The sequence below is a fragment of the Sparus aurata genome, chromosome 20, assembly GCF_900880675.1.
Source record: "Sparus aurata chromosome 20, fSpaAur1.1, whole genome shotgun sequence".
Lineage (NCBI taxonomy): Eukaryota > Metazoa > Chordata > Actinopteri > Spariformes > Sparidae > Sparus > Sparus aurata.
In genome coordinates, this window is record NC_044206.1 from 22,354,143 (window position 1) to 22,378,575 (window position 24,433).

Consider the following 24,433-nt stretch of genomic DNA (forward strand, 5'->3'; position numbering starts at 1 on the left):
TCCTCTGTGGACTTGTCTCAGATGGTGCTGACTTGCAATTTTCAATCACCCAAAACACCACAGAAGTTATTAACTTCAAACTTTCTCTATAATCACTTTAGGAGCTGAAGTGCATGTGCACGGAACGATAGTTTTATAACTCACCTCCTTCTGTCTTTGAACCTGAACTCATCTTGTTGTGGTAGGTAGTAGGGGCATAACTTATTTGTGTTAAATACTGAAACCATGAATAATCTGGAGCCATAAAGGGAAAGGAATTATTTTTACTTTGTATTTTAACATTCCTTCACTGATCAAATTCAAAGCTGACTTCGCACTTGTACGACGAGAACATCACTGGTACCATCTACTGAGCATTAGTGACATTGGTGAAGTGAGCTGTCTGCACTGAGTCCAAAGAATAATAAAAGAGGACACACAACCCAGCCACAATCTGTTCACCCTGCTGCCATCTGACAAGAGATACAGAGGTATCCGCTGTCGCACCACCAGACGACAGCAGCTTCACTCCCGAGGCTGTAAGACTCCTGAACTCCTAAACACTCCATTATCAGAAATAGATGTAGCAGGACTCAAGGACTTCCATCATTATTTACATTCAAGGTAAAATTAATGTGATGTTATCCGAAAGAAACACTTAATTACACTGATAATAAAGTTAATTGTCATTTAAGCCAGCTGCTGTTAGAAAAGCAAGTTACAGCCGGAGAGGTGAAACAAATGAGGAGTTTTGTTCTTTGTTCCTGCTGCTGAAAAATGTTTTCCCTCGGGATTTATCCAAATAAAAGTGCTGATAAGGACAGAAGTGCTGTGCTGCGTTCAAGGTGCCCTCTGAAAACAACAGCAATTATAGTAATAGAAATCTTTGGTGCCATTGTTGCCATCACACCTCACAGTCTGTGCTACAGATAAAAAGTTATAAAGAGAGTTGGCAGTCACTTACTGTGAGCGTCGGGGCCGGCGTGCAGCTGCAGGTACTGCATGTCTTTGCTGTGCAGCTGCATGTTGAGTTTCTGCAGCGAGTTGTCCCTCTGCCTCAGAGCTGACTCCAGGCCCAGGATCCGCTCCACGTGCTTCTCCACCAGGCTCGTCTGGAATCACACACATGTTCAACGCTTCGTTTAAAACCAGCAAATACATTAAAAGCATATACTTTAAATTCTCTGGCCACACAACCAGGCTTTGCTTCTTTTTAACCTGCTAAAATTTCCAAATCTGCTAAATGTCAGTGTGACTAATCGACATTCATTTCCTGGGACTGATATTATACTTTTGATATCTGCACCAGGGATTGATATTAACTTTATCAGCTTATCCAAAGGTTTGATTGATGTGAGGTGATGAATCCAGCCTTCCTCACCAGAAAAAAAATGTCTGTTATTGTCATCTGTGCAAGCAGCTTATTACAACCCATATTTAAGTTTATTATTAGGCAGTGACCCTTGGGAGCAAAGGAGGAAGTCACGTGCTTCCCTTGAGGCCCAAACTGCCATCATAAAAGGGACTGTAAATCTGTTGACACCACACCTCAAACTGCACATAAGGTCTATTTTGACTCTTTTTATTAGGATTTTTTGACTCATGGAGGTTTTATATTCTTAAGACTTTACTCAAACTGAGAAAAGCACACACCAAACACACCATGGCCTTCTCCTGGGAGAACGTTCTTCTTCTTGTCCGCATTAAACCGATTCATTTCAAATCAAGTAAATCAGGGCCTACCTGCTGAAGTTAACTTTTAATGCCCAAGAAGATTATCTTTAGTTTGGCAACAAAATGCAACCATTTCACAGCCTTAACCACGTGATGACGACTGTCAACTGTAAATCTGTTGACAGCACACCTCAAACTGCACATAAGGTCTATTTTGACTCTTTTTATTAGGATTTTTTGATTCATGGAGGTTTTATATTCGTAAGACTTTACTCAAACTGAGAAAAGCACACACCAAACACACCTTTGTAAACACCACAAAGGCTTTCTCCTGGGAGAATGTTCTTCTTTTGTCCGCATTAAACCGATTCATTTCAAATCAAGTAAATCAGGGCCTACCTGCTGAAGTTAACTTTTAACACCCAAGAAGATAATCTTAGTTTCGCAACAAAATGCAACCATTTCACAGCCTTAACCACGTGATGACGACTGTCAACTATTAAATTAATTGCCAACTCTTTTTGATAATTCTCTGATTCCAGCTTCTTTAATGTGAACATTTCCTGGTTTCTTTTCTCCTCTTTGACAGAAAACTGAATATCTTTGGGTTGTGGACAAAACAAGACATTTAAGAACTTACATTCAAGGCTTTGGGAAACACTGATTGATGTGTTTCACCATTTACTGACTATTAATAGACCAAACAACTAATCATTAAATCAAGAAAATAGATTCAACAACGATGAAAATAATCATTTTGTTGCGACACTAGATTGGTTGGGTTGAGGGTGGTATTGGCCCTCCTGAAAATAGTTTTCATTTCACTTCTCGCTGTCCTTGTACAACATATTTAGTGAAAAAGTCTGAACATTATGTAGATTAGGGAGCGAGTGCGCTGCTGGAAGGTTAAAGATCAATGAGGCTCAGTAGGTAGTTGGAGGCGCAGCTCCAGGTGACATTGACACTGTGTCAGTCACTGGCAGGTGGCACTTCCAACATCTTGGCACACCTCATCCTTTAATCACTCCCAACACACAAAACTGCTGATGCTGCTCGGCAAAGAGCCGCTCAATGGACTCCACTCTCATATGAGATGGTTTATTATCACAGAGGGGATCTGAGAGAGACCAGCCAGCCAATCTGTTCAGTTGGAAGACTCTACCTGGTCTGGATCGACTTTGATTTGTTACAGAAATGTGTTAAAAAAAAATTCACAGTCGCACACAAATGTTATTAACAAAATGAGCTGGAGGATGAAGCTAAAAACTAATCCTAGTACTACTTTTTATATGACAAGGAGTTGCAGTTTCTTAGAAAAACAATTACATTCATTTTCTAAATGAAAACTTTTGTTCGCTTCTACTAAAGAAAAATCAAGTGTATGTGCCATGTCAGGGGAGAGATTTCAGTGAATGACTCTGAGAGGACTCTTCTCTCTGAAGGACTGTTGACTCACTATAAGAAGTAATGAAAAAGTTCGCTGAAGAGGCAATTACTTTGAAATGAGCAGTGTAGTGTAGTGGAAGTGCACAGTCAAAGTGATCCAATGCAATTTGTAAAGTCACTCAAAATGTCTTTTCTTCTCTGTTGAGCTATCAGAGTCCCCAAATGTGAAAGAAACATCAGGAGAGAAAAAGGATTTACATGACTAGAGATCAATTCTTTATGATATAAAATGTTACCCAGGGAAGTTACACGGAGGAAGCTGAGATGTTACTGATTTAGTTTTGAAGTTTGCAACAGAAATATAGCAACACATCCTCACATATAAACGACTGAATAGGCCGATTGCCAGAAACTCTGAATGAAATGAAATTACATAACCATTGTTTGGTTCTGAGTGTAATAATAGGGCTGTAGCTGCATTCAATAACTATTTTATCTCAAGTCGTGAAATGGTTGCAGTTTTAAACGCATGGTTAATGTGAGACGGTCACAGCTTGATTATATTTAGGCAATAAAACACATTGGTTAGGTTAAGGAGAAGTTTGTGTAAAAATAACTGTTTGTTACGTTACCTAAGTTATATAAGCACATTATGTTATTTAAGTGAACTCATGCTGTCAACATTTCCAAACTTTTGGTTTCACACACATGATTTTCCTGTGTGTGTTTGGATTTTTTTGGTCTTTATGTCAGCTGAGTTCCTCCTTTGCTCCTGTCATAATTACTGCAACCACTAGAGGTCCCCATCTAACAATAAACGTAAACATAGGTAGTAAAAAATGTTCATTTTTAAGGAGGCTTGTCTATAATATGTCCACTGCAAGGCATGAAGACTTTATCAGTATTATATATTGCTTTCAGGCTTGTATTGGGATACAGATTGTATGCAAAGTTGTAAAGGAAAACACTCATATACATTTAAGACCATGAGCATTGTGAAGAGATCTCCACATCACACTTAGCTTACTTGCAATGAGGGCGACGTCTCAGCCTGTGAGAACTGTTCTAGACTCTCTGAGCGTCTAGAGGTTACTTTGTAAAGTCTGAGAAAATAATCTTTTTCTTTTAACATAAATCTGTGCTGACTACAAAAGAGTGGAGTTTTAAAAGAACGGATGTCTAATTAAAGATTCTATTGGTGTCATTTTGGGAAATGTGAGATCCGACATTTTTCCCTGGACAGATGTGAATCGGAGTGTAAGTTCACGACCGGCGCTCTCCAAACTTTGAAGAGTAGGTTCCCATTTCTTCTTTTCACCGTCTACACTCGTTAGAGAGATTGCTTCTCGAATCAAAGTTAGGTGACACTTCACACTTTCACAAATTTCACGGTGAGCAGGTGGTAATTACTAAGGAACGTGTTTGAAATGTATTTGGAATTGCCTCTCAGTTGCCACAATATGGCCCAAATCTACTCTAATTTAATAATACTACTTTCCAACAAGAAGCTGATAAATAGCTGCTATTTTTTTCAAGAATCTGCCAACTATTCTCTGCCTTACTTCCCCTCGGCAGAACGCTCATTAAAGTGAGTTATTGCAGTTTGACTTCCAACTAAATTCTGTCTAACTTTGGTTAAACAATTTACGAGGATTGTTGTTTTTTCCCCCAACTCTTGGATAGAAAAATGCTTAAAGAGAGAATCCAAACAGCTGGGGAAAAAAAAAAGGAGGATCGATTACACTAACCAAGAGTGCTTTCAATGTATACGTGGGCATGTTAATATTTTACGTTACATATTCACCCCCATCAGCAGAGCATGTAAGGAATCATTAATAAGCCATGTGGCTCACGTGTAAAGCTAGTGTAAAATGAGAAATGCTCGGTGCGATGAACAGAATGTTGCCTCTGACCATCTTGTCGAGATCCCTCTGGAGGTTGCTCTTCTCCATGTGGATCTTCTCGTAGGCCTGGATCACGTCCTCCAGCTGCTCCTCTCTCTCCTTCCTCTTCTGGAGCTGCAGCGAGAAACAGAGAACGAGAAGATGAGACCAAAGAAGAGGAAGAAGGGAAAAAAAGGCTTGACATACATTTACTTTTTTTGCTCCTTTGTCAAACTTCCTCTCTGCCACAAAAAATAAAAAAGGCAGAGAAAAAAAACCAGAAACTTCCATTGTGAGATTCATCAAATGTGTCTCTTAAAAAACTGGTTACATAACCAACAAATTGAGGACGCTGAAATCCTGACACCTCAGCATGCACACAGCGAACTCATCCCGGATCTCGACAAATGGATAAATCATGTTTTCAACAATCTTTTGAAAGAAAAGAAAAATTGTCAGGATGTCTAGCTGGTTTTATCCTCCTCGCACTGTGACATAATAAAGGGGTTGAATGTCACCGGGAGCAATAATCGCATCATTCTTGACACTTCTGAGGGCAGTGACATGCAAATTGAGTGAAATGAGGAGATTTTTTTTAAAGCGGGCGAGGAGACGGAAGTGAGATTTTTTTTTTTTGATGAAGATGTGAGCGGGAGCAGCAGCTGGAAGAGGAGTGAGAGAAACAGAGAGACGGCGTGGACAAAGAGGTACAGCAGCATCACAGCGGTGTGCCGGAGCGACGAGGCCTATTCAGCGTGTCTATGGTAACATATTCTCGTAGAAGCTTGAAACCGAGGTGAGGACGGCCTGTCAACAGCGTCGTGACTGAGGAGAGCGGGATTAATACGGAGCTGGATTTCTATGAAGGGACTGAAAAAAGATACAGAAGACGTTCTCATTATCACCTTCTAAATCTGTATGTCAGTCCGGACACTGTTTGCACGACTGATTTGTTGTTTCATGAAGCCTCTTGAGCTCACAGTCGCCTGGTTTTGTTCTAGTATTTTGTAGAGGATATTCAGTTTAGTTTAGTGGAACAATGGTTCTCCGAGTCCTCTGTAAAGAAGTGAATTCAAGGCGTGCAAGTTTGAATGTTGAATGTTTTGTTTTTGAACAAAAATCCCAATTCCTAAAGAGTTGGGACACCATGCAAAGCATAAATAAACCAGAATGTGATCACTTGCTAATCAGTTATGACTTTCCCTTAACTGAGAGACAGGACATATATCTAATGCTTTGCCTTAGATTTTTGTAAATATATGCATATTCTGAATTTGTGTAACAAACAGGGTTCGTACACATTTTTCAAGGTCAAATTCAAGCACTTTTCAAGCACGTTTAAGGGTCATTTTCAAGATTTTCCAGCACCTTTTTGCTGAGGTAAAATACATATCTACAGGAATATATATACTCATGATGTTTTCTTATCACAATTATGTACATTGTATTATGCTGTAAACATCTAAAATTATGTTTCATAATAGCAAAAACTTCAGAAATGAATTATCCAGTCTGATCCCAATTTTGTGGAAGACAGAGTTATAATGTCAAGCACTTTCAAGCACTTAAACTAAAATCCAAGTACTTTTCAGACCTTGAAAACACAACATTGAAATTCAAGCACTTTCAAGGATTTCAAGCACCCGTACGAACCCTGAACAAAAGACTGGGAAGGTTGTGGAACACTGCGCAACAGGGTGTACATTTTTGGTAATTTCCGAGGGAATAATGTTTGGATCTTGATAAGAAATCCTGCGTATTTAGGTGGCTGACATCTGTGAGTGACAATAGTCTGATGCAGATCATAAATCTTGTGAGCTTAAATATAGATGATGGATTGGGATTGGGATCGCTGGGCCTTGTGCTGATTTTTGCTCATGCCAACTAAAGCAAATAATAAAAGAGAGGGAAGAGTCAGTGCTGGTGGCCCCTGAGCCAAATATCTGCTGCTGGGGCTCTTAAAGCCCCTCGTTTATTCCTCTCTCTAGGCGATTTGCGCTCCTTATTTTCTGATTTTACCGGATTTAGTTGTGTAATCTAAGTATCCACAAAATACAAGCACAGAACTGAAATAATGAAGGTCTTGTAAACAGATTTTGACACAGGCCTGCGCTGCAAAACATGCCCTCGAGGTCGGATATAAAGCAGAGCGACAGAAACATTAACACTCTCGTGTCAGTCGACTTCGCTTCAGTGGTAGATGCAGTTTATTCCCAACTGAATGTACACGCAGCATGTTCAGATCGAAGCCTCGGCCGTCACGTGTCCGACGATATGCGAGGAGAAGCCTCGCCGACGACACTTTTCCTTCATCTTTTGACCTTTTGAATTCCTCTAATTCTACTCCTCAGGACAGGAAATAATATGTGTCACCTTTCTCCACCTCTCCTTGATAAGTGCAAGTCATCTCTTCACCAAAAAGAAGAAGAGGATATGTTTTTTTTAGCGTGTGTGGTCCAGGTCCCGACAGAGCATGCTCAGTGAGCCGTGGCACATTTCATCACCGTGACTGCCCGGTGTCAGAGCTGTGCGACCTTGCGTGTCCCGTTAATCGTTTCTGCTGCTCCCATAAACCATTTCCTTCCCCTTTTTCTTGCTCTCTGGCTCCTCTTGCCGCTCGCCTCCCCGTTGTCGGCCGTTTCTCATTTTCTATTTCCCCACGCTCTCGTTCACAGAGTCATAGAGCTACATTCAAGAAGAAGAAGAAGAGTAATAAAACCGACGGCCGTGCACACATCTGATGTATGTCGTCCCCAACAGACACGGCGGGATGCGTCGGGGAGAGACTCTTGTTTTTTCCTTCTCAAGGCGTACACATTCAGCAAAAATCTCGGGCCAGGTTCGGTCCCAATTATAGCGCGTCTCCGAAGTGGAGCACCAGCGTGAAAATCCCATGTCACCCTGCTGCTTGGATGGTTTTCTTAAAAAACACCCGATCTCAGTAATTTCTGCTTGGACAGCAGCTTTAGAGCTTAATTAGTTCTGGACGTCTTTCAGCGCACGTCCACCAGGGTTGGCCTCAATTCACTCTTAATTCAATTAATTCACACGCAGGGAGGGATTTCGGCGGAATTCAAACACTTTGGTGCGATAAGGTTTTTATTATTCCCACTAAAATAAAGGGGATTTGTCCTCGTCTTCCCTCGTCTTACCTCGTGGGTCAGGACGTTGACTCTCTGCTGCAGGTTGCCATTTTCCGAGTGCAGCAGCGCCGTCTCTTTGCTCTCGAAGGAGCAGTAGGAGTTGTTGTCCCCGAACTCGCTGATCATCGGGAACTGCGGGAGAAGAAGCAGAAGAAGAAGAAGAAGAAGAAGAAGAAGAAGAAGAAGAAGTAAACAACGTTACAGAGATTTATGAGACGTGCACTAACAAGGATGTGGTTAGGAGAGAGCAGCGGAGAACAAGACGGTAAAATAATACAATGAATGAACCCTTTTTTCTTATTTATCATGTTTTTTTTTGTTAGTTTTCTTTCTCCTGCTGTTTTCTGCACATTTTTTTTTTTTTCCGATGATTTCACACTGGGATCATTAAAGATTCATCCTGCATCGACTGCAACGTCTGTTTGGCCCAGATATCACTTTTAACTAAAGTCATGTTTTGGGGGATGTTTTTTCTCTCGTGAACTAGATTTTTCATTTTTCGGTTCTCAGTGAAATGGAACAGAAAGTTGGTTTCTATCATACTTTTGTGATTTCATCCCACAATCTGGGGAAGGTCTTTCATTCAGCTGCTGTCTTTTCTATCCATCTATTGATAACTTTATTTGTCCATCTGTCCATGTTTCTGACAAAACGATGCCGAAAAATAACACAACAATAACATTTAGAGATTTTAGACGCATTTGGCTGATGGAGCATCAGAAAACGGATCCTTGCCCCGTAGACTTAGATGATATGGAGGGCATCATTCTGTGTTTTTGTTGTTGTCAACAAATCCCATGAAAAGACCAAAAACCAACAACGTGGTAGTTTAGCCTAGTGAGGAAACACATCTTCAAAAACAGCAATCTCTCCGTCAAGACCCAGCAGTCTGCTTTAATTCAATCAAGCCTAATCCAGTATCAAAGAAAATATATTCAAATCTGCTGGAGCCGGATGTTTTTTTGGATCCTCATCAAATTGTGATCACTCACAGACGGCTGCCACCTAAACACCAACAGATTTGTTTTATCAATCAGATCAGATCCAGGCTAGATTCCCTGAGAAAATGAACGGAAATGTAGAAAAACATCCTATTTTGCAATGTTAAAGAAAATTAGAAAAAAAAAATGTAAATATTTAGTTTCTTTAAAAAAAAGAAAAGAAAAAAAGACTCCGTAGTTTCATAAAACATCTGCTCGCTGTAGTTTTTAACGGGAATGAACAAAACCTTTGTAAGGGACTATTTTCAGTCGTGAATTAATACACACACAGAGCCAGAAAGAACCACATAAAATGTCCTCACGCATCACTTTAACAGCTGCGTGCACGCCTGATTGTGTTTCAGACACGCACTTCAACACCCGTTTCTATATCGATACCTGTGCCCACTCCAGCGCTCGTTAGGCTTGTCAGCGAGAAAAGAAAAAGTACAAATGCTCAAACCAGGTGTCATTAAGCGTGACCTGACAGCTGGGGCTAATTATAGCACAGTGCCTGCACATGTACTGTACCTGAAAATCACACAAAATGTCAATTTTTACATAATGTCGCTCTGGCGTTCATATAAAAATGGGGCTTAACAAACTGCTTCACAAACTCAGGATCGAATAAAAAGATCAGGAAAGTAATCCGGTGTCCACGCTTGGACTTGGAATGCAGCTTTATCTCAACAAAGCTTTTTGCTTTTTGTTGTTCCACCCACCTGCCTCTGTGTCTCCTCACCTGTCTCCTCTTATATCTCATGCCCACCTCATCGTCTTACCCGCGGCTATCTCTCGAAACAAAAACTTGTCTTTACACCGTTTTAATACCATTTTACACGTGGGGAAAAAAGGTGTACACATGTTTTCTTTTGTTGCATACAAATCGGGATACGAATATGCATCTGGCTCCAGGAAAGTTTGTGAGTAATTCGTGCAGCGGGACGGTGCACGCAGGACTGAGTCAAGACAAACTACAGTGTGTGTGTGTTCACGGTAATGTCTCATTGATGTGTTTTTAATGTGTTTCCGGACTACAACGGAGCTCTGTGGCAGCGAGGAAGACGATGTATCAGACTCTGATACTGGAAACAATTCATGGTAGTCTCCAACCTTTAACTTTCAGAACACGATCGCCTCACTGAGCTCGTAAGCCAAGAGTGAGAACACTTTCATGGCTGCGTATTATGAAACAGAGGAACAGGTGCAAGTTTGCTGCAACAGCACTTCATGAAAACATCTCAATTATGCAGAAATAATCGCATTAAATGCAGCTACGATTATGCAGATATGACTGATTATGCAATCATAATTCTGTAGGATAAGCATTGTGGGCTGTACAACGTGTACCGCTGTTTCACTTTTAAAAAGTAAGCAATTTGTCTAGCTCGAGTGCTACACTGCCGTTGGGTTGCAGACCCCTGCGATAGAAAAACACACGCGTTACGTAACGTTGTGTGCTTTTAACCCTACATGAACGCATTTACATTTAGAGTGCCTTCCATAAGCAGGGAGGGCTTTTTTCATTTTTTCCGTGTGAAGTCGCTGCCACTGATGCAACATCTATTTGAGGAGCAAACAACCCTTTTCCATTTAGCAGAACACCTCTCTCCGCTCAGTTTAACAGTAAATGTTCGCAACATGGGCAAAAAACCCCCCCGAGGGACCCCGGGATTTCTCACACTGCAGAGCATCGGGGAAACCGGAGAACAGGCTCGCTCTCACCCCATGTTCAAAGCAGCGGGGAGCACTCCCGTCTGCATCATTACAGCTGCCGCACTTAGAGAAAGCCTGCAGCAAAACTTAGAAGTCGTCACAAGAAAAGAAAAAAAGGCCTGAAATTATAGAAAAATACTCCAGAAACTGCCGGTTGGGCGAGTCAATATTGTGATGTCCATATAAAAGGACACATGATGTGTTTACAGATGCACAGGTGTGACAACAGCCAGCATCTGCACCCACTCTCCCAAAATCAACACCTGTCTCAGAGGGAACGGGTCCTGAACAAACTGCCGGCAAGACAGCATCGACGCGGCAGCCCGCGGCCTTCAGCAGCAGCTGCTCGCTGAAAGGATGCAGGATTTCTTCGCTTCCATACGTCAGGAGAGGAAAGTCAAACTGTGTTGTCATCGATTGCCAGTTTTAATCTCTGAATCAACAAACCAACAAATCCAATAAATTGATAAAAAATTAAGGGCGATGATGATGTTTGTGAACTTAAACATCGAGTGGATCTGAAATGGTAAATAATGGACTTCTGTTTATATTTCGCCTTTCTGGTCTACAGACCACACAAAGCACTTTACAGCACTCTGCCACATGAGTTAAGTTAAGATGAATTATTAAGTGATTTGATTTAATTAAGGCTGATTGGATTAAAAACAACTTGACATGAGATGATGAAAGCAGAGCGATGTTCATCACTCACAAGACGAACGCGCGATTCATTATCGAGGAAAAGTTGCCTCAAGTCAAATGAAAAATGGAAGTGAAATGTTTACGAATGAATAATGGAAGTAATGAAATGTATTTGAGTGCTAAATTGCCGACTGGTTTCATTATGCTGATTGACGTCGTTGCTGTGATGATCAGCTGGGCTGTCTGTCAGCTCATCATCCACAACACTTAACTGACATCCGTGATTTACGGCAAACGCATTTTCTTACTTTCGCGCAAAATGTCAATCAAAACCCGAGCCCACTGATGAATCGGTGAGTGTGAAGGGCTGAGCAAGAGCGAAGCACTCGCCGAGGGGACGGAGGGGAAACATCAACTGGCCACACTGAAAAATAAGAAAAATCTCAGATTTAAAACTGTATTCTAATGTTTATGTTTTTATCTATTCATTGATTTTTAACTGCAAGGTCATATTTCACTGGTTTCAACTCAAAGTTTAGTAAAAACTGATCAAAATGAGCCCTTAGTATCAATTATCCAAATCAAAAGCAGGCTCAGCGGTCCTCACAGTGGTTTTGTTTTTTTCTCTTCGCCCTCGCTTGGCCTTCTTCCGGGCATCCTGAAGTGTGTTGAAAGAAAAAACAACACTTACACTTGTTTGTGCAAAATCAAATCTGCACGAACGTTTGCAGATGTTGTTGTTAAGTTTCTCCCTCTGCCAACAAAGCGGCTCCTCTTTATTGCTTTTGTTTTAACTGGTGAATTTTTACAATTAAAAGAAACGTGTCCATAATGACAAAAACAAACATTTAGCGGTTACATCGTACGTAAAAATGACATTAAATCAAACTGAAACTCTAACGCAGCTTTCCCGTCAGTGTCGCCGTCATGGTCCGTGTCTTTCTCCTCTTTTTCCAGCGTTCAGTTTTCCCTCCTTTTCTCCTCACCGGCCTGATTTTCCCTCCACACCCGTCTTGTTTCACTTTAATTAGCCCAGCCCCTGTTAGCTGAGTTCTTCCCCAAGCTGTTTTCGCTCCACACCTGCACTTCATCTCCCTTCATCAGCCCTCCCCTCAAAAGAGGTTCAAGTTCAGTTTATTCAGGCATGAAAATGAAGAGTTTGTTATCTTTTAGTTTGTTTAGGCATAAAAATACATCAGCTAATGACGATCTTTCTCTTCTGATGAAAATGTGTTCCCCGAACTACATAGTGCAACAATTTAATGAGATATGAACTTACTAAACATGCCGTTTAGATGAATGAGTCTGCACCCACTTAAACAATAAAGTGTATTTAAGCGAGTGCGTGATGAAGGGGTGTTTTTCTACCTGAAGTTATGTAACTGGCTCTATAAAAAAACATGCAAGCCTACTAATCCTGACCCAGAATCAAAGCTGTCTGGAGCTTCAGTTTGCAAGAAAAAAGAAAAAAAAAACCTTTGACATCACAAAAAGATTCAGTTTTCTCCACTAAAAGCATCCTGGGTAGTCGAGCAGAATGCTGCTGCACCGGCTTTGGAAATTGTCTTTCTCAGCATTTCGAGGAGCAGCCTCTTTGATAACTTTTTGTCATTTGGAGCATTTCGTCCTCTCTTCTCTCAGACAAAAAAGCTCGCTCTCGGCTCATGATACGTCTCTTCTCTGCATTCGCATTCTTGTACACCTGTGTAACGTAAAACCAGCGACACAAGCTGAGGGGCAGCGGATACACGACAGCCTCGTCCCTGCACAGTATGATTCCTAGAGTAAGTAGAACACCACGGACTGATGATAATAAGAAGAATATCCAAGAGTGGGGTTTTTTTTTTTTCTTCTCTTTAATCCGTCTTTGTTCTTAATTTCGGCAATTTATCTCCCCCATGCTCCTTACATCATTATCTCCTTCTTCTGGCTCATTTCTCTTCCCTTTTGGGTCTCGCGCCACATCCTTCTGCCCATTTAACTCCCTCTTCCCGCTTATTTTTTCCACTTTCCTTCACTTTCTGCCCTCCCACGCTATTCCTTTTATGCTCATTTCCCCCCTCCCTGCAAATCTGCCCGCTGGCCCAGCTACTGCTACGAGGTGGATTTCTGCTTCACCCGCTCCCTCATCCAACCGAGAAGTCGTCTCATTCCCACCACCAAGCAAACGGGCCCGGCTGTGCAGAAATGTTCACGGTGTGACTGACTTCATGCACGAAACTTCAAGCTGATTCTCTGTCGTTTCAGACCCGGAGTTACATTATGTACAGCTTGTTCTGTTCGGATTCAGGTCGGACGTGGTTTTCCAATACCTGAGATCTCATGACCTCACTGTGGATGAGCCCTATGAACCTTCTGTCCTGCCTCTTGACACGATCCTTGTTCATATTCAATAACTATTCCCCTGCTGACTTGGGATCGATTTCACCAATACGTCTCATGTATGTAGACGTGATTAATTGAACTGGGTTTAAAACTGAGATAATATCAATAAAGGGAGGCTACATAGCTGAATTTTGAAGTTTGTTTACAGGGTGTGTGGTCTCAGTCCATGATTGGTCAGATCTGAGTTGGGGATGATCTTCATATCATCAAATATAGTTGAGATGGTTTATCCCTTTGAGTTCAGCATTAAAGTGACTCTATAGGATCAGTTCCTGAAGGATGACCTCACTAATCAATCACTGGCCAGCTCAGCTGAGCTCAGCTTTGCCTGTAGAAATATAAACTTATGCCGTAGATCTCACTGTGAAACATTTCCCAGCTGATTACTGCATAACAAAATGTTTTCAACCCTTGTGTGGATACAGAAATCCCACAGGTAGGATAAAGTTTGACCACATATTTATGACAACAAAGTCAGACCAGACCAGAGCTGCAGTGACTGGTTGACTCACTGATTAAAATGCCATCAGTGTGATAACTGATTCATCGTTTTAGTCATTTTTTAAAGACAAAAAACCAAACATTCACAAGTTCAAACTCTCTCAAATGTGAGGATGTGCTGTTGTTTGGTCTATTGTTTACGACCGAATGGAACAGAATGTGATACGTTGCTCATCCTTTTTGACACATACTCAATAGAAAACAGCGCAAAGACAGTCCATCCAATGTTCTACCTAATCAACGACATTGATTTGGGGGAATTTGATGTGAGCAAGGCTCAGTCGATCACGACCAAGGATGGGGCGAGGTTCAACACTTCGTGAAAGACATGATTGTGTGAGGGATATTACAACATGTGCTCAGGAAACACAGTTTGTTTGCAAATGATGGCAGCCTGGATTTAATTGCTTCACAGTGTCCCTGAACTTTTTTAGTTTATTCTAGGGCTTTTGACTGTTTGTGGCTGAATTGTCTGATATTTTACAGACAAACTTAATTGTCTAATCGAGAAAATAAGCAGGGGATTAACCGATAATGAAAATAGTCGCAGCCCTGACACTGTCTCCTTGTCTCTGCCTCGACAAAAAGCCTGCTAAAGGAAACACAGGTAGAGCTGAGACAGCAGCTTCGCTCCGCCTTACCTGGGACGTGTCATGTTTGTTGACAGTCTGCCAGCTCTGCCAACAGTAATTTGCATTCTGAGATCCAACACCAATGCAGGAAAAAAAGTAAAGAGAGCCTCTACCTCAATATCCAGACACCAATTACATGTTAATAGCAGGTCAGTTTCAACACGAGGTTACGTGTGAAAACCCTTTTTACAGCCCGTCTCGTTGCTTCCAGGCGCTCAATATGATTTTACGTAAACACGAGTTAAAACCCTCCGTAGCCTTCTGCCCGGATTTATTAGAATGATTTCCCTCTTTTGGAGTCATGTTTACTCCCCCGCTGGTCCACGATCAAAGCCCACCAAAGCTCTCCCTCTTTTTATCTTTGTGTACAATCTCGGTGCCTCAATAAAAATGGAAAATGCTAAGGGTGAGTGGAGCGCTCTCTCCCCCCCGTTTTTTTTTTTTTTTTTAAAACACTTCCAATAAATCAAAAAGCAGACCAGCCTCATCCTCGTCTGCTCCGGAGACCTTCTGTCCGATACCAGCAAGGACGAAAACAACAACAATTAGTTTGCAAAAAAGTCTGCTATTATTCGACTTTGAAGTGAGAAGCCTTCACCTTGATCTCATAGATCTTGAGCTTCCTCTTGATGCTGCTGTTCTCTCGCTCCAGGCACGCCAGCCTCGTCTTGATGTCCTGATAGGCGGTGATGAGGGCAAAGTGGGAGGCCGAGTAGACGTCATCGGGGGGCAGGGTGGAGGAGTGCCACGCCACGCTGCCGCAGCCATCCTCCTTCAGGCCCCCGGCGTCACCGCCTCCTCCCAGCAGCCCCAGCTCCCCTCCGCCGAACAGAGACTGCATCACTCAGAGCCTCAGCCTGAGGACAGACACAGACAGTTGTTTGCTTATTAATTATTAAAACAGCAGATTGTTTCCATTCAATTAAATGTACCGACCAGGAAAACAATTTCTCGCAGCGGTTCGGCGGCGCTAAAAACATCAAGCAGGCAGCGACTCGCAACAAACAGAAAAAGGAACAAAGACGTTCAACTGAGAGCAGACAGATTTCTGGCACACATGATGTAAAATATTCAAAAGCAAAGTGGGTACAGAGCGTTACGGGAGGAAGACCGAGGGACACTGAAACTTAAAGATTACTCACTGCTTTACCGTCTTATTATCACTTCAGATGCAGGTGTAATTATCTAGTCACCACATCGAGCTGATGTCCCGGTTGTGATCACGTTCAGCAGGAATCTGGTTTCATGATTTTTTAACGTTCTATTCCGACTGAAGGAGAAACACATTTTACACGATGTGATGGACACAGTGATTCACCCTGGGCGGAATAAAGTGAAGCACAGTAACAACGTGAGGGTGTTTCAGCCTAACCGCAGAGTCTTTATGACTCGAGTCTTTAATGTACTCGTCATGAATGTGCTTTAGAATAAAATGATAGAAAAGAAGTGGAGTCCTTGGCGCGCTTTGTGATCAGACAAGAGGCCGAGCTCTCTCTGGCAGTCTCATGCAGGCAGTCGAGCAGCTGGAGGTGGAACGTAACAGAGTACATTTACTCAACTACCGTGTTTAAGTACAAATTCAAGGTTCTTTAACGTACATTGAGGGTCAAAAAGTGTACTTTTACTCCACTATATTCGTCTGTGCAGTAAATATTTTAGTTTATTATCAGCTACAACAGCCACTAAAGGACTGAAGAAACTTCAATAACGCAACTCTTAATATTTTTCCTGACTAACATGGTTCAACATCATAGATTCCAAAATGTGCACGCTATGATAATGGTCGATTTTCATATATATACACCTTGAAAATGTATACCGCCGTACACCACTGGCAGCTTCACTCCTCAGGGTTGGTGTATATGTTGCTAGCTAGCCGTAGCTAATGTCTACAAAGCCGGTGTATCACTGCAGTCCTTCTCTGCGGCTCCCAAATATTTTTAAACCCCTGCACCGCTCCATACAGATGTGTCTTCATGGCTCTTAGCACTCAGTGTACACTCATACTTTGTGTCTCTCGAGGGCCGAGATGAATCAGCGCTTCTTTGAGCTTATTTTCAGGTTTCCATTGCTTCCATCGCTGACCACAGCTATTTATTGCCGTTATGGGACTTGAAAACTCATAGCGCGATGCAGGAAGTGAACTGTGAATTTTTAGAACTTTCCCCCCACTAAAAAACAGTTGAAAACATCCGGCGGGGGCCGGGCTGCTAACCGGTGAGCCGAAATTATAAATCCGTAAAGCAGAGATGAGCTGCACATAGTTGTGTGTAAGTTTAGCACTGCTAGCGAGCACTTAAACATTGTCAGGTAATACTTTTGTTATAAAATAGGCTACTGGCATCCCAACTGCGGCTAAAAACTGAAATAGGAATTAGTTTAAGTTTTAGAAGTCAAGTTTTTTCACACAGGACGTAAACCTCAAACCCCTCATTGAAAGTCACGTGTTTGTTTGAACAATTCATCCATCACAACCGCCACCCAATGTTTTGTTTTTTCGCGGGTGATGTTACCGCTTTTATACCACCTTTTTTTCAAGGTGGAGCGGGGGTACTGGGGCCAAATCCAGTGACTCTATGGGCGAAGGCCAGGGTACTCCCCTGGATGAGTCGCCAACTCATCGCAGGGCCCTTACTGATGGCAGTGGCTGCCATGAAGGTGCCAACTGCACATTAGGAGCAGTGTTGGGGTTGGGGTTCAGCATCTTGCTCAAGGATGCTTCGGCTTGTAACTCAGTCCCGCCCTGGGGAGCCAGGGATTCGAACCAGCGACCCTCCGGTCACTAGTCCTCAGCTCTACCCACTGAGCTACAGCCACCCAATGTGTCAGTCTTTATAATCCGTAGTAACAGGTGTAGATTGATGAATAGCTGCCTTATTGTTCTTAGGTACAAATGTTTTGCACTTTTTGCGCTCCTGAGCCCAAACTGACATCTTCAAATCGCTTCAAAACCCAAAGTAGCTAGAACCAGCAAATGTTTGACATTTTTGGTTTAAAAAAATGCCTGACACGATTAAACAATTAGGTGGCAATTATTTTTATTTTCGATTAACCATTGAAATATTGTACCATTGTATGTTCTCTTTGTAAATTGACCATGATTCCATTCATAAAAGCAATAAAAGGAGGAAAAAATTAAGCAGGTGATTATTTTTATAGGCTGTAACCTGTATAGGTTCCATCTCTTTTCTACTAAACTTGAGTAAATGTACTTAGTAACCTTCCACCACTGCACCGATCATAACAAAGACACTCCTGTGTGCATGCACACGTATTAATTCTCTCCTCAGCCTCAAGAAGTTAATTCTCTCTTCTACAATAACTCCATATCGTTTCTGGTGAGTTGGCCCACAGGTGCATGAGAAACCAGGGCGTGTACGGCAGCTGATATGTTAATCACACTCTGATTTACATTTGAGTCTGGTTCGGGCTCTTGTTCCATTTCACAGTACTTAAAAAAACATGAGCTCTGACAGCCTACGCTGCCTGAGTGGCATGATGAATGAGCCGGGTAGTTAGCTGACCACGCTACATCGCAGCCAGCCGGCCGTGGCCTCCCTCCTCTGCCCCGAAGACTCCGGGCAATGCTGTCAAAAGTGATAAATGGCACCTGTGATGTCACCTCCGGTTTTTTTTTTTTCCTTTTTTTTTGTCGCGCAGCCACAGAGGGGACGTGTGCACAAGAGTCAAGGCGCACCGAGAGCAGTTTGATTTACGGGTACTGAGGGAGTTACACAACAGCTAGTTGATTTGATGCATACTGGAATGGATGCCTTCCTGACACCCAGCATTGCCTTGTGAGTCAGCGATTGCCTACTGAGCTATTTTCATCTGCTCCCTTCCTCCACGCTGCTATTTTCCTTGTGTTTTAAGAGAGAGGGGGATAAAGCCTCAGCCAATCTACGGCTCTTTTTCCTCGCTGGTCTAACAGGATGATCCAAAAGCACTCCCACGCGCCCAGGCGCGCGCACAAACACACGTCTGTGCACATGCTGCCAAAGACAAACACACGGAGAGAAAAATGCACGTGTGGACAAAAAATGCATGTGTGATCAAACGCTCGACACAGACGGACTGAGCCGGTCACCTGCCAGCTGCCCGAACGCCGGTGTTTACACTGGGAGGATATTAAGGCCCTGTGATGTGGACGGCGTTGACATAATGCTGCCGGCTCCGGTGCAGCTTTCCCCGTTGCACTATTATCATATCTGCACTCAATTTGTATTTTGTGCCACGAAAACAACAGGAAGAGGTGCTGCTGGGAAGACAAACAGAATTATGGAAATACATCATGAGCTGGGACTGAAAAAATATCACTTAAAACCAGAAACAGTCCATCCAGCCAACGACCTCAGTGTTTTGGTTCACTCTCACCGCCCTCATAGCAGGCAGCAAACTGGACACGGCAGATGTGTTTGTTACACAGAATCAACTGAGAAGTCGACCTTAGAGACTGTTCAAATACAGATTTCTGTCATCAACGTCCAGTCATATCACAGCCCAAGAACTGACTGACATGGCAGGAGAGCGCCATCCGCAGAGCTGGTTGAAATAAAACGTTTACGAGAGGAGAGTTTCAAGTATAAAAAGACTTAATTGTTGCTCTTTGCTCTGCATTAAATGTCATGTAAACTGCAGATAACAGATGCTATGGCAGCTACGCTAACTATTGTGGAGCCGCCATTGTTTTTTCAAACGAACAGCGACTGGTCATCACACCTAGACCATGCTCGTAGTGTGTGTGATCTCACAAAAATCTAGCTGCTTTGCAATGTAAGTAAGCAGCAGGGAGGGTTTTTTTTGTTGCAAAAAGCCCTAAAACACAATTTAGACTACCTGCTCAGTGTCAAACAGCAGACAGACACAGTTAGCAAACTAGCTGGTAAACCTTTGTGTTGAAGCTAGAAGCTAACGAGTCAGATGTTTCCCTCAGGAGTCGGTGGAGACCAAACGCAGAGCTAAAAGAGTTGGATAGTTTTCTTCGGAGTTGGTGGAGACCAAAGTGGAGCAGAGAGGAGAGTCAGGATTGGCTTTGCATTCTTCCAATTTGGTAAATCAGGCGCTCCGTGTCTGCTGAATGTGTGAAGTAGGCTGTTATTTATTGTTCACCAAAACAATTTTACAAGGTGAGAATAAGGGAGTTCTGTGCTCACACCTCAATCCGCTGCCTCCACAATGGCCCCGAAGAACACTCAGTTGTTGCACCACGACTGGTTTTTTTTTTCGTTTTCTAACACGTTTGTAACTGTTGAGTCATGAGTCCTTTTGGAAGGCACTAATAAACAACCTATTTTCTCATTTCGAGGAGTTGGCACGCAGGTGGGATGTTGACTTAAAAAGCCTTCATTCAGTCTGAGGTTGTAAAAAGAGTTGTGATTACTAAACACTTCATCGTCATCGTCTGCGCTCAGCGTTAGCAGAGCGTCGCCGCGGCGGCTTCAACTTTCTATTAGGATGCAAAACTTTATGGGGAAAATGCAAAATAACAGAATATGTTCTCATCTCGTTGTATATAAGTGACCACATTTCCATAAAAATTCCTCTTGAAGCAGCGAACACCGCCCGCCTACGTTCAGGCTCGAGGACATAATTATCCATAGAACAAAAATCTGATAAAATTGCCAAGTGGATATCATAATCCGATATCATATTGAGCACCTATTCACGGGCTATATATCCCTACATGGCGCGAGATAACCAGACTAATGTCCGCGGAAATATATCTGCTATCGACCGGCTCACGCGCTCTGCGGTGGCCGCTGATAGACGACCGAACGTGGCCTCAGACTGGAGGACCAGGACACAGGAACATCCATTTTGTCTGCGCTCCTCTCATTGGCAGCGCAGAAATGAGGCATTTATCACACACACACACACACACACACACACACACACACACAGCTCATACTAAGCTTCCCCTCTCCTATCCCTTCCTCGCTCTCTGCTCCTCTACCCAAAATATCCAGCTTCATCCAACCCCTCCTCCTCCTCCCTCCTCCTTCCTCCCTCCTCCTTCCCAATCACACGCTATCCACTCTATCTCCTGGATCTCTGGGCTCATTTGCTGAGGCTCTCGGGGGCCGCGCTGCACCGCAGAAGCACAAGCGTACGCGTTCGCTCCCGACCGGCTCCCTGCTTCGTTATGGCCATTACCACAGGAAGTCATACATTACCTGTGGCCCACATGGCGTACGCTGTTCCACCGAGACCACCACTCTCTTGCTCTGTCTCCTTCCCTTTTCTCTCCTGGGATAAAGCCCCGCTCTCCTCCTCTATGTCACCGCATACGGTACTGAAAGGGCCGAGCTCTGCTGTCGTCATCGGCGGACCTTGACATCTAGAGTGGGAGCCCCTCTCACGTAAGCTTTTGTGTCACACGGTGGCGTTTCTTTTACATGTAGGGTCTCCTGTTTGAATAAAAGTCACAACAGCAGTCTGACGAGGTCGAAACTGATGACATTTTCCTTCCAGCACGACTCGAGTCTGAATCGAACGCTGTCACATTAATGTCATGGCTGCAGCGACACGGGGTTAAATAAAGAGCGCAATTAAATCTGCTTATTTTTGAACGCCTTCTCAACAAAAATCAATGCAGTTTAATGAGTTAAAGGGAATATGGTTGCCTCTGGTGATGGTTCGGCGGAGAAAAGAAAGTCACTGACTCTGACGCGTCTCGTCTTGTTGTCACGACCTTCACAATAAAGCCGCCCATTAAATATATTGCATTTGTTGTGTGAAACGGTACCTCTGCTCTTCTTCCCCCGGAGGTTTATGTTTATTACTTTTTCATGACGTTAGTGGAGACGGTGCGACACGTCAGCTGTAGGTCTGCATAAATGTATTTTTAGTGACGTTTTTTTCCCCGCAATTGAAAGAACAAACATCAGCCTCTCTATAATTTAGCCGTTACAATAATACCTTTTTAATCATATCCCCGTCTCCTCGCCCTGGTTCACCTGTTCCATCCTGCTTAACATGTGTCAACTTATCCCTTAACTTCTCGTGAGGTGGAAATCTTTTTACTTTAAATCAGTCGGCTTATTCCAAAACTTCATATAAACTGTCTAAATTTCAGTAGAATACATTTAAGGGTGAAATATGTCAGATTTGAGACCAAATACGTATAAAAATGACCAAATATTTTAAACAAAATGGGTGGAAATAATAGTTTTGACACAACATTACTGAAGTTAGCATGCTAACCAGCTAACCGCGGCCTGTCTTCGTCCAAAGCTCCTTTGCTGGCGGTTTAAACACCAACACTTCCCGACTGCTCTGAGCTCCCAGTCTGGACCGCTAGCTGCACCGCTAGCTGCACTGCTAACTGAGCTAACTAGGGAACAGCAGCAACAGTTGGCAGCATTTAGCGGTTACATGACATTTCAGTCGCATTAAAAGAATGTGTTGTTCCGTGCTTGGTAGCGTGCTAACTTCATTCGCTAAGTTAAAATGGTTAACACGGCAAAGAATTAGCTGCGTAGCTTCAGCATGTTAGCACTGACTTTAGCATTTAGCAAACTACAGGGATAGGGAGAGATGAGTCAGAGTCAGGGGATGACTGGAGCTTTCTCTCTGTAGAGTGGGTTTTTGTCCTGTTTGTGATCAATGTGAACATTTAATTTATGTAATGGCACTGAGTTATCACACGTAAATGACTTAACTCTTGTCTCGTACGTAAGGTGAGTGACATCACTTGCGTTACGTGCCCAAACTACGATCTTTACCCAAAACTATCCCAGAAGTTCTGTTGTGATTCTTTTTGGCTTGGACACTTTCTGCTCGTATACATCAGGCAGCAGAGTTTCTTCTTCTTGAATTCTTTATCTTGTGACTGATGACATTCATGAGAATCGTTAGGCAATGAGTCATAAATGCAGCCAAGGAGGTAACTATTCAGCTGAAAAACAAGAGTTAAAATCCATTACTGATGCCGCCTGTGAGACATTTATTATTTTCCCACACAGTGCCACGGCTCACACACTCTGTACTAAATATCTGAATATCCATAATGATTCTGCCACGTTTAAATGGACCCACTGCAAGACATTTAAATAAGATACTCGTGTTTGAACACGAAAATGGAAATTACTGACGGATAGATGAAGCTTTAAATATAAAGATTCTTATTTTAAAAGGGCTTTAATTTACTTGAGTGCAACAGGATTTGATTCATAGCTTTTGTTCGTGGTTCCTGCATCGATATGTGTTTTCTTTTTCCTCATTTTAACAGAAAATACGGAGTTTTGTATCACAAATATATGGCGTTGATGTCCCCTATAGTGTCCTTTGTCTGTTTCTTAAAACTACCGACTTAAAGGGACAGTTCACCCGATATCACAAATGCATATCTATAGTGCTATTTATCCATCTAGATTGTTTAACCTCCTTTTGTAGATATCAGTTTCGCGTCTGCACTCTTTTCTTTCTATCCGACTGCCATGATACTGTATATATAACTTTACACAACAAATTTCAAACTGCAAACACTCGATGCAGCCGGACTGTTCCCAACTCTCTGCAGGGCATCTCCGCTCCGAGCCAAAAAGAACAAGCCTCATCCACTTACAAACATAACCCGATCTAATCCCAGAGCCGCTGCTCTCTGAGAAGAATACTGCAAATCGTATTTTCCGCGATCCTTTGAGAATTGGAGCAACAGATAATTGTTCTCTCGATGGGAGTTGTGTTTGTGTCTGCCGGTTCGCTAATCGAGGGATTGTGGCGGACTATAACGCCGCAAATCTCCTTCTTACAGATGTTAATATTGATACTGGTTCCCGCTTTTGTGGCTTGATCCTTTCTCTGGTTACACAAGAGAGAATAAAAAGCCCTGTATATAATCATGAGCCGTTTCTTTCTTCCACATAAAGCCTGTGTATGTACACGCCTCTGTCTGTGTACGTCTCTGTTGTATCCCGGGGCATAAATATATGAGAGCAGTAGGAACCGTGCCAGCTGGGTCAAGGCTTGGTTTTTTCTGCCGATAACAGAACCAGGATCAAAGAGGACGCCGAGTCCCTGCAGTGTGTGATGTTAATGTTGGATCTTGTACGAGGGAGATGCAACCGCTTTCCTCTCCATCGCCCCTCTTCCTTCCCCCAGCTGTTAATGTATTTCACAGTGTTCTTCTCCCTCTGAACATCAGCCTCTCTGTACCTTTTCTCTCACATCCTTTCTCTCTCTCTCTCTCCCTCGTCTCGCTCTTTATTTTCACCCCCTCCTCTCTCCGTCTGTCTGGCGGCGCTAAACAGTCCAGCTCCTCTCAATGCCGCCCTGTGATCCCCACAGGCTGGACGTTTGGCACCTCTGACTCAGACAGTATGCCCGTGAATGGAGAGTCCGGGGCAGAGAGGTGGCGTGCCTCTGTGCCCTCGCGCTCATCCAGCCAAGTGATCCCATAATGCCTCGCTTCGCGCCGCTGCACCTGTGTCCTCTGCAGAAGCCGCCTGTATTTTACTTCCAACGTTGAAGGCCGGAGCTGAACGGTGCGACGCACGCTGAGAGCCAATTAA

At 43.0% G+C, this 24,433-nt stretch overlaps 1 protein-coding gene across 4 annotated transcripts in view; it reads right to left on the minus strand.

Moving 5' to 3' along the window:
- Positions 1 to 24,433, minus strand: part of tbkbp1 (TBK1 binding protein 1) — an 80,575-nt gene that overhangs the window by 21,741 nt on the left and 34,401 nt on the right. For all 4 annotated transcript variants that reach the window (XM_030400383.1, XM_030400384.1, XM_030400382.1 and 1 more), the window contains 4 exons: positions 15,520 to 15,778; positions 8,075 to 8,197; positions 4,953 to 5,057; positions 944 to 1,091 (listed from right to left, as the gene is read on the minus strand). In XM_030400383.1, coding sequence (XP_030256243.1) covers positions 944 to 1,091; positions 4,953 to 5,057; positions 8,075 to 8,197; positions 15,520 to 15,762 — 619 coding nt within the window. In that variant the 5' untranslated portion in view covers positions 15,763 to 15,778. The remainder of the gene's footprint in view (positions 1 to 943; positions 1,092 to 4,952; positions 5,058 to 8,074; positions 8,198 to 15,519; positions 15,779 to 24,433) is intronic.